This window comes from Tursiops truncatus, chromosome 20, assembly GCF_011762595.2.
Source record: "Tursiops truncatus isolate mTurTru1 chromosome 20, mTurTru1.mat.Y, whole genome shotgun sequence".
In the NCBI taxonomy this organism is placed as follows: domain Eukaryota; kingdom Metazoa; phylum Chordata; class Mammalia; order Artiodactyla; family Delphinidae; genus Tursiops; species Tursiops truncatus.
This window is the reverse complement of record NC_047053.1, coordinates 47,733,166-47,743,026: the sequence shown is the minus strand read 5'-3', so window position 1 is coordinate 47,743,026 and position 9,861 is coordinate 47,733,166. Positions and strand designations below refer to the sequence as shown.

General features: G+C 54.4%; 1 protein-coding gene across 4 annotated transcripts in view; it reads left to right on the top strand.

Annotated features, from left to right (window-relative positions):
- The first annotated feature begins 5,687 nt into the window (after window positions 1–5,687).
- The window catches only part of RNF213 (ring finger protein 213), a 112,172-nt gene continuing 107,998 nt past the window's right edge, over window positions 5,688–9,861 (top strand). The window contains exons 1-2 of one of the 4 annotated variants that reach the window (XM_033846798.2): window positions 5,688–5,808; window positions 8,193–8,334. In XM_033846798.2, coding sequence (XP_033702689.1) covers window positions 8,205–8,334 — 130 coding nt within the window. In that variant the 5' untranslated portion in view covers window positions 5,688–5,808; window positions 8,193–8,204. Of the gene's footprint in view, window positions 5,809–7,129; window positions 8,335–9,861 lie in introns of those variants that run through there. The other 3 variants (XR_012328630.1, XM_033846799.2, XM_033846800.2) reach the window with 3 other exon arrangements.

The following is a 9,861-nucleotide window of genomic DNA, read 5'->3' as shown; positions in this document are numbered from 1 at the left end:
GATGCCACATATCATAAGGGACAGAGTTTTGGTCAGCTGGAGTGAAGGAGGCCACCTACTGGGCTGTGCCCTGGCCAGCACCGTTACATGGGCCAGAAGTAAGCTCTGAAGACCCCTTGTTACAGCGGCTGGTGGAGCCCTGACTACACAGATGATGTTGATGATGATGGTGGTGGTGATGTAGAACAGCGCTGTCCAACAGACAATGCAATAACAGCAATACAATGCAAGCCCCAGTGTGAGCCACATGGGTCATTTTAACATTTCAAGTAGCTTTACTAAAAAAAGTAACGAGATCCAATAAAGATGTAAAAAAAAAAAGTAACAAGAAACAGGTGAAATTAACATATCTTTTAACTGATAACATCTAAAATAAACATTTTCAACATGAAATTTATATAAAACTTATCAATGAAATATTTTACATTATTTTTCTCATACTAAGTCTTTGAAACCCAGTGTGAACTGTACACTCACAGCACATCTCAGCTTGGACCAGCCACACGTGAGTGCTCAATGCCACCTGTGTCTTGTGACTGCTGTGTCAGATGATGTAGGTTTAGAATGTTCAAATCTAAAATGGTTGGGAAGCCTCATGTTGTTCAGAGCCTGGGCCTGTTTTTTTTTTTTTTAGATGTTGGGGGTAGGAGTTTAATTAATTAATTTATTTTTGCTGTGTTGGGTCTTCGTTTCTGTGCGAGGGCTTTCTCTAGTTGTGGCAAGCGGAGGCCACTCTTCATCACGGTGCACGGGCCTCTCACTATTGCAGCCTCTCGTTGCGGAGCACAGGCTCCAGACACGCAGGCTCAGTAGTTGTGGCTCACGGGCCTAGTTGCTCCGCGGCATGTGGGATCTTCCCAGACCAGGGCTCGAACCTGTGTCCCCTGCATTCGCAGGCAGATTCTCAACCACTGCGCCACCAGGGAAGCCCCTGGGCCTGTGTTTGTCTCCACTGGAACTCTGGAGATAATTGCAAGAAACTCTGAAAGTCACGGACAAGGAGGCAGCATGGTGTGGCGGGCTCAGAGAGAACTGAGTTTGAGTCCAGGTTGTTCTGATTTCATAACGCATGATGAGTAAATTGTCTACTCTCTCTGACCCTTATTTTCCACATCTTCCAAAGGGTCACTGCACAGATTAAATTGAAGAGAAGAGTGGAGGCCTGGGGTGTATGTGTAGCAGGCATTTAAGAAGTAGTTGCTGCTGTCATGAATTGAACCTCCTCAAATTCTATTTGTCCTACCCTCCCCTGTTCTCACCCTCTCTTCCACATGAACTGAATGTCTAATGCAGTTCAGGCAGCTCCCCCTCAAGGTGTGGCTTCAATAGAAATCATGTCTTTGGGGAAGTGGCCCTGGAGGAAGCCGCTTGATGCAGAACCCTGATAATGGAGACAGAGAGGTTGGATGGGAGGCAGAAGGGGAAGGATTTAGGACTCAGGCTGCAATGCCAGCATCACGTCCCACCCACGCCCCAGTAATCCATTTACTTGAAAGAGGGCAGGAGATCTGGTGTGACTGCTCTGTCATGCCCGCTCTACAGCCTGAAGTCATCCTGGAGCAATGCTCTTGGTGCCACCAGCTCCAACTGGCAGCAGCTGTGGGCTCTGCAGCCACGTCCCTGCAGACCCCACACCCAGTGGGCAGGGGAGCTGAGGGTGCTCTGTGAGCTAATGTGGGGGGGAGTGGTGGGCTTTCCCATTAGTGCTGGAGTGGGGCAGTGACCTCCATCTTTCTTTAAGATAAAGTCTACTTGGGTATTCCCTGGCGGTCCAGTGGTTAGGACTCAGTGCTTTCACTGCCGTGGTCCAGGTTGAATCCCTGGTCAGGGAACTGGGATCCCGCAAGCTGTGTGGCAAAAAAAAAAAAAAAAAGATAAAGCCTACCTGGAGCAGGTCTAACCTGGGCTAACCGGGGAGTGAATTAGCAAACCCTTTGCTGCCTGAAGTGTGATTATTTTTATAAAATCTGTTTTGGGTAGATCTATCTACCCTTTGTAAATTTAGCTGCTGATGCTGGCAAAGAGCCTGTTTCTCCACTCCCCACTTTTAAAATAATTTTAATCCCCTGGGAGGACCCAAGTTCATCCAAATCATACGAATCTTTGTGCAGTGCCGACAGCTGAATCTTTCAGAGGACTTCTGGCAAAGCCCGTGGAGCTGGTGCCTGTAGGGGGTTGAACTGTGTTCCCTAAAAGAGTTACATTCTTGATCCTAGGCACCTGTTTCTGTGACCTCATTTGGAAATAGGGTCTTTGCAGATGTAATTAGCTAAGTTCAAATGATATCATACTAGACTTGGGTGGTGTCCTTATAAGAAGAGCAGACAGAGACACACATACAGGGAGGTGCTGTTGTGGGAGCCATGAAGTTAATCCCCTACGTTCTTCTTCTCACTTCTGCCCCTCCTGCCTCCCTAAACAAGAAAGGAAACATAGCTCCTTACCGGCTGCTCTTCCTTCTGTCTGGACAGGCCTGCAGCCCAAGGTAGATGAATTCATTCGGTGCTGACAGAGGACTGAATTTTTGGCCCCCAGTGTTTTAACTTGGGGGACATCTGACTCGGGAACAGCTACTCCCTAGGGTGCAAAGAGCAGGATCCTCAGTCAAGAATACCCAGACCCAGAAACCTGACTCCTACCAGCCAAACTTTGCCCCGACCACATAGAACCCAAAGCCCCGTTAGTGAGACACTTAACTGCTGAGTCTCACTCCTGTCTTTCCGTGGGGAAAACAGCTGAAATGAAGATCTGGAGGCAGGCTGGGAAGTAGATGTGAACGAAGCCCAGAACTACAAGCCCCTCTTGTTCTGCACGGCTCTGGAGTTAATGTGAGCATTCTATTCAGCTTGCCTGGTCACACAGGCCCTGCTTTGAGACGGCTGGATGCCCTCGTCCGGAGCAGAACCACGTCCCTGCCCTAGCAACCCACACAAGGCCCTTCGTTCCAGCCTCTCACCACACTTATCCTCCCAGCAAACTGTGCCTCGGAGAGCGTCCTTTCTGCAGACGACCCCAGGATTATCAAGTTAGGCGGGCAAGGAGCAAGACCGTCCAAAACGTGTGTTTGGGGCCCAAATGAATCCATTCTACAAATGCATGAGATTGAGGAAATTTCAAGTGCTCCAATATCCAAGGGACCAGGAAAATATTCTATGCTGGGTTTGGCTGGACGGGCAGTGGGGCTAAGTCCAGGGGCTCCCCTGCTGTGTCATGCGGCTGACCTGGGGAATAATGACCGGGCAGGCTCCTCCCAAGCAGATCTTCTATGTGGAGGAGCCCGGGCCCTTTGTGAACAACGGGCCAGGAAGAGAGGATGTCCAGATTCAAGCCCGCAGTGTCCACAGCACCATCTTTTTAGGGACAAAGCTGGAGGTGATGCCATCTGAAACCTTTCGTCAAGTCCTCTGGCTTCCTCGTACCCTCCTTCCTTCATCCCACCACCCCACCATCCTCCTCCACCCTCCTCCTCTCTGCGCCTGGCTCAGCTCTGCAAAGTAAACTGCATCTACCACTGTCTTTGTATTTTCTAATTACGTTAGATCATATATTACATTTATATACTATTTAATGTTATACTATTTTTTTATTTTTAAAAATTGTGTGCATGTTTCAATGCATACATTTATTGCATTGATATAGACTAGGGAATGTGAGGGGATTTCTCTGTGAGTATTCAGGATGGGCTCCTAATACTGGCTTTTCCATCTTTTCTTGGTCTTTATTGGATGTGGTATGTGTGTTTTGACTTGGTTCTTTGGGTTGTTAACCATCTTTCTGGTTTAGGTGACATGTTGACAGGGTCACTTACAAATAGGTCCTCAGCACCTGGAAGTGGACAGTGTCCAGAACCTCTGTCTACTTTGGAACACCTGTCAAAACAGGATGACCACACTGACCACGCCACATACTGACTTCTCAGAAAGTAGGAAGCTGAGGCCTCCTGCTATAAACAGCTTCCTCCTCTGGAGGTGTGAGTGTGCTGGTGTCACTCCAAACTCCACGCCTGGGAGTGCATGCTACAGCCATGGCTCTGGGCAGCCAGGTTATACTGGACTGTACAGGCTGAAGGAAGACTTGGTAGAGGAGGTGACCTGATAATCCTGCTGGATTGTTCCACGTTTATCTTGAACCACAAACTAAATTGAAGGTAGGACAGCGGATCCCCCCCACACCCCACCCTCTCTCTAAGGCTGGATTTTAAAAATCCCTTTACTGTTTCATGATTCCTCTAAGGAGTGGACAAGGACACGGAGAAGAGGGTGGAGGGAAGATCCCCTGGTGGCATTAAAATGGCCTAAAGTCACCTCCCTTTGCAGGGCTCAGTCTCTCACTGGAAGAATTTTAATTTCTTAAGGCTGTGTTGGGTTTTCTTTGTTATTTTTTTTGGCCACTCTGCACGGCATGTAGGATCTTAGTTTCCCATCCAGGGATTGAACCCGCGTCCCCTGCAGTGGAAGCGTGGGGTCCTAACCACTGGACCACCAGGGAAGTCCCTGTGTTGGGTTTTAAAATGAAAGATATTGCACCTGGCAGGTAAATGTGTTTTCTCAGGCCGTGTGATGACCCCACCCAGCGCGGTATTCTGTTGGTCTTTAGCGACTCCCTGTCACCTTGGGGCTGGCCCAGAATTCTGACGTGCACACCAGCGGGGTCCACAGGTCCCCACTCTGCCGGGCCCAGCCAAGCTCTGCTGGCATCCCCCCAAACCCTAAGCACTGCCTGAGCGCAAAGATGCTGGGGTTGAATGGCTGGGAGAAGCCAGCCCTGCAAGGGGCAGGCACTGCAGGAGGGGAACCCCAAGAAGGACAGAGCTTGCTGTTCCCAGCCCAGAGGAAGGACAGTGTGACTGGAGGGTGTGGGAAAGGAGGACGCGCAGGCCCAGCGGCCACGGCTCACGGGCCCAGCCACTCCGCAGCACGAGGGATCCTCCCGGACCAGGGCACTAACCCGCGCCCCCTGCATCAGCAGGCGTACTCCCAACCACTACGCCACCAGGGAAGCCCCCTGGGCCCTTTTAATGTAACAATGATGCTCATCCTAACTGGCATTTGTAGCACCCCATGGGCCTGAGCTAGGCTCCTCACAAATGCTCTCAGGCAGGTGCTGGTTGGGAGCGGAGACGGCAGTGAGGAGTAAATAAGCTGATGTACATCAAGCACTTTTTGCCCGGGGCCTGGAACACCAGCTTTCACTGTAATAGTAGTTCTCCAACAGCCCTAGGGCCGGATTACGAGCCTGACAGATGAGAAAACTGAGGTGCAGAGGCAGGCCGGGGCGGTGGCCTCTAGGTTATCAGTGACCAACACAAGACTGAGCGTGGGCCGCTGTGGTCACTTAATCCACACAAAGCCCCGATGCGATGCGGCAGGTGACCTCCACCTTGCATCCGAGTGGCTTGAAGCTCAGCTGAGTGACCAGCCTCGTGTCCTCGGGGCCCCTCCCAGGCTGGCCGCTGGCTCGCAAGGTCCTGGACATTGTCCAAGGGGCTGGGGCTGGACTGGGGATGCGCGCGCCCGGGCTCGGCCCGCGGCGTGGGGGCGGCTGGGGTAGGCCCACGTGCGAACCCCAGCCTCTGCCCGGCCGGAATCAGGGCCCCTCCGCCTCCCGCCCCGCGCGCGCAGCGGCAGGAGGCGCCTCCTCTGCGGCGGATGACCTGGCCAGGCGCCGGGTCCACTGGGGGGCGCCACTCGACGGCCACACCCGAGCGAAACTCGCTGCGCCGGCCGAAGCGGGCAGAGGGGCGGGACCCAGGACGCGAGAAACGAAACCGCGCGGACTGGCGGCGGCGTGGGCGCGGGAGCGGCGCAGGTGCGAGGTGGCGGGCGGGGCGGGGATTCGCAGTTGCGAGGCCCGGGCGCAGGGACACCGGACGCGGGTCTTGGCGGGCGGAGGGCGGATTTACAGGGAGGGATGCCGGGTCCCGTGAGTGCGGGGCGCAAGTTCCCGTGGGTACGGGCTGTCTCACGGGTCGGAGTGCGGGTACCCTGGGTGCGAGAGGGTCCCACGGATCAGGGTCCCCGCCGGTCTGGGCCACGGTCGCGGAGGCCCGGCCCGAGGCGTTGCCGGGGAGCGCCGCTTGCGTCCTGATGCGCCGCGTCCGGCCGCCGTCCGCGCCGGGCCGCCCCTTCCTGCGGCGCTGAGTTTCGGTTTCGCCGCAGGTTCCCTGTCCAGCCCCGCCGCGCGGCACCGTGCGTACCCTGTTCTCCGGCCGCGCGCAGCAGGTGGGCCTGGCGGAGGCAGCGCGCTTTCCCCGGGCCCCAGCTACATTCCCGGGGGCCCAGCCTCGAGTGCGAAGGACCCCGTGCGAGGAAGCGCCGGTCGGGCTTTGAACCCGAGAGCGCTGCCCGGGGAGGGGGCGCGGCGGCGCATAATAGCGGACCGGGACGGGCAGACCTGGGGACCTCTACCCGGGAACGGAATCCTTCGCTTTCATTAATTGCAATAACGGAAAAGTGATGTTGCGAAAAATGCCCATATCTTTATTTCATGGTAACTTTTAGGAGAACGGAATCACTGCCCACATCACCGAGCCGCCCAGAGCGCAGGGTTCTCCCGACTTAGCAGGGGCTGCCTGTGGTCAGGGGCTAAAGGCCAGGTTGCCACCTCGCCGGTTTTGGCCTTGAGAGCCGCGACTGGGTCGCGGCCCTGGGGGAAGCCGGGGAGGGCTGAGAATGGGGGAGTGTGAGGATGGTGGGGGCCACCACCTGGTTTTCTTTGGTGATGGTTGGCGGAATGTGGCTGGAAAAAAGGGGAAGGGAAAAGTCAGGAAACTGACTGAATAGAGATGTGTTGGTGCCGGCCCTCGCGTTTGCCCTTAGGCCCCCGGTGCTGGCGAGAAACAATAGGACACTTGAGTGAGGAATTCTGATCCTTGCTGTGAGTTTTCTGGTCTGTGGGGAAGCAGAGCTTTGGGGAGAGGGAATACACCTTCAGACAGAGGCCTGGGCCCAGGGGAGTCATTGAGAGTATTTTAGTGAGAGAGTACCCAGACGACAGTGGTGGTTGATTTAGGGTGGTTGATTTGGGGGGGGGGGCGTATGGAGGGGAGAGGGGAGAGGGGAGGTGGAAACCAAGGCCCCGAGGATAACTGTGCACACTGAGTGCTTTTGGTCAGGCCCTGCCCAGCCCTCGCCCCCACCCCCACCACCAAGAGCCCACCATCAGGGAGACCAAGCTGGTGGTGGCAGAGGGGCACCCATGCCGCAGATGAAGTGAAAATGAGAATGGGATGCAGGGGCAGGTAGAAGGGCTGAGGCAGAGAGTCGCTGCTTGATGAGGGCCCTTTGGGTGCCCTCCCAGCTGGGGAAGGAGCTGACTTGACCACTGCTCCAGCAGAGTTCTTGGATCTGAAGCCAGCAGAAATGGGTGGCCGGTGAATCTTTGTTCCCCAAGAGCCAAGACGCCTGTCTCCACTCTCACCATGGATGCACTAAGTTGTCCCTGGAGGCTGGATGTTCTCGGCCTGAGTCCTGGCCTTGGCATGACCCTGACCTTGGTTTGCTGCCACTCCCACAGAAGGTGTTCTGAGGGCCAAATGGTCAGTGAGAAGAGTGCAGGCTTAGCAGATGGCACTCCCCGTTATTAGAAATCTTGACCACTGGCCCCGTTATTAGGAATCCTGACTGCCAGCCCTATAGCCCTGGGCTGCCCTGTGCAGGCTGGTTCCTTTGGCAGGCTCTGACTCAGCCATTTGCTGCCAGCATTTCTGCAGTGAGGCACAGAGAGTCTGAGTCCCTTGCCTGGGGCACGCAGCAGGTATCCCCACCCCATGTCTTATCTCTGGGTTTTGCACAAGCTGTGTCTCTGCTTGCTCCGCCACTACCCCCAGTCTCCAGTCACTTGGCTCAGCTGACCTGGCTCCCAGTCTCAGCTGGGCGGGGAAATTTTTAGACTCACTGAGTGATGGAGAGTTCAGGAAGCTGGGAGGAGCAAGCCTGGTGGGGGCAGCAGAAAAGGAAGTGGGGGCTGGCGCCACTCAGGGCTCAGACAAGGAGGGAGTTAGAGGGGGAGGTTGGGATGAGGCAGGCTGGAGCGCCTCAGGGGCAGTGATCAGGCTGGTTTTCAGTTGAGCAAGGAGAACTTCCAGGCCGCTGCCAATTTCACTTTCCCAGAAAATGAAACTGAAGCAAGGCTGTGGTCATATGACAGGTGGTGGGGTATAAAACTGGCTGCCTCGGGACTCTTGCTTCCAGATCTGCAGAGGCATGCCAGCCTCAGGAATTCCCCTCCCTGGAGGTATGGAGTGTCCTTCCTGCCGGCATATCTCCAAAGAGGAAGCCCCGAAGTTCTGCAGCCAGTGTGGACAGAAGCTGCTTCCTGCAGCCCCTGTACCAGGTAAGGCCCTGATGCGGCTGGGAGCCCAGTGGAGCTGGTGGTAGTGGGGCAGTCAGCTAAGTCCCACCTCCCTCCCTAGAAATGGAGACCTTGGCCAGCAGACAACCCAGGCCAGCAGTGACGTCTTCTATGGCTAAAGAGCTCTTTCTAGAAGAAGCACTATTCTTAGAAATACAGTTTTATCTGGCCCTTTGCTGGAGGCATCTGTCACTTTTTAAAGAATCTTAGTTTCATTTCTTGGAGAGAACTTGGGGTTTTCCTTCTCCCTTGGGAGTGGGAAGTGTTGGGCTGAGCTGAGGAGTCTTAGAGGATTTCAGAGGATGCTGCATAGTAGCGGTATCCTAGGCCCACTTGGTGGGGGAAGGGTCCCCACAGCTTGCATAGGCCCCTTCCTGGTGAGGGGCGGCCGGTAGGTGCATGAAGGTAGAACCGTGTCAGGTGGGCCTCACCTGTGGACTCTGGTCGGTCCTGGATTCTCTCGGTGTCCTGGGCCTTGGACTGTCTCCCTGCCCCGCCTAGTACATACTAGGCATGCTCTGAGCGCAGGACTTTTGCACTGCCTTTTCGCTCTGCCTGGAAAACACCTTTCCTCAGAGGGCAGCACATCTCCCCCATACCCTCCTTCCAGTCTTTGCTCAACTGTCTCCTTTCTTCTGGAGGCCCATTCTGACCACCCAGTTGAAAACTGTGCTCACCCCTCCCCTTCGCTCTGAATTGCACTTCCCCAGGCTCTTTGTCCTGGTAGCACTTGGACCATACCAGGGTGGGGCTTCAGAGACATTTGCTCTCTTGTTCACTGCTTTATCCCAAGTCTCTTGTATGCTCCCTGGAACACAATAGGTGCTCAATAAATAATTGCTGAATGAACCAAAGAAGGTGCACTTTGAGGCAGGGATGAGATGGACACCCCCAGTTCTTTGGTTGATCCTGTTTCTGCTGTATTTGTACAAAGTGCTCATGTTACAGATGCTTTCTTTGGACTGTAAGAGGTATGGAGAGGTGGCCGCTTTTTGTTGTCAGTTTTTTATTGATTTTCTTTTGCTTCTAACCCTTTGGGAGGAGCTTGGTGGGCAGCTGAGTGTCCACTCTTATCATTGATTCCTGGTCCAGATAGTGAATCATAGCATGGCTGAACTCTTGGTGTCCAGGCAGAATTTCCCACCTGCCAGGGCTCCCCACCCTGGTCACTAGAACATCTGCCTGACTAGGGGGCCTTGGGAGGAGGGGTCTTTGGGACCTCAGAGACTAAAAACACAAATAAAACCAATCAGCTAACTTATGATTTGCCCGATCCTGTGCTAAATATTGAGGGAGGAGCTATCATCAATCCCCATTTTAGAGATGTCAAGACTGAAGCACAGAGAGGCTAAGTAACTTGCCCAGAGTTACACAGCTAGCAACTGGCAGAGAAGGGATTTTTGAACTGAGGAGCCAGAACCAGTACCCTGGAAGGAAGCTGTGGTTGAGGTCTTACTGGCCTAGCATGGTCGGGGAGGAAGTTTTCCTCTACCCTTCTAGGTCCTTCTG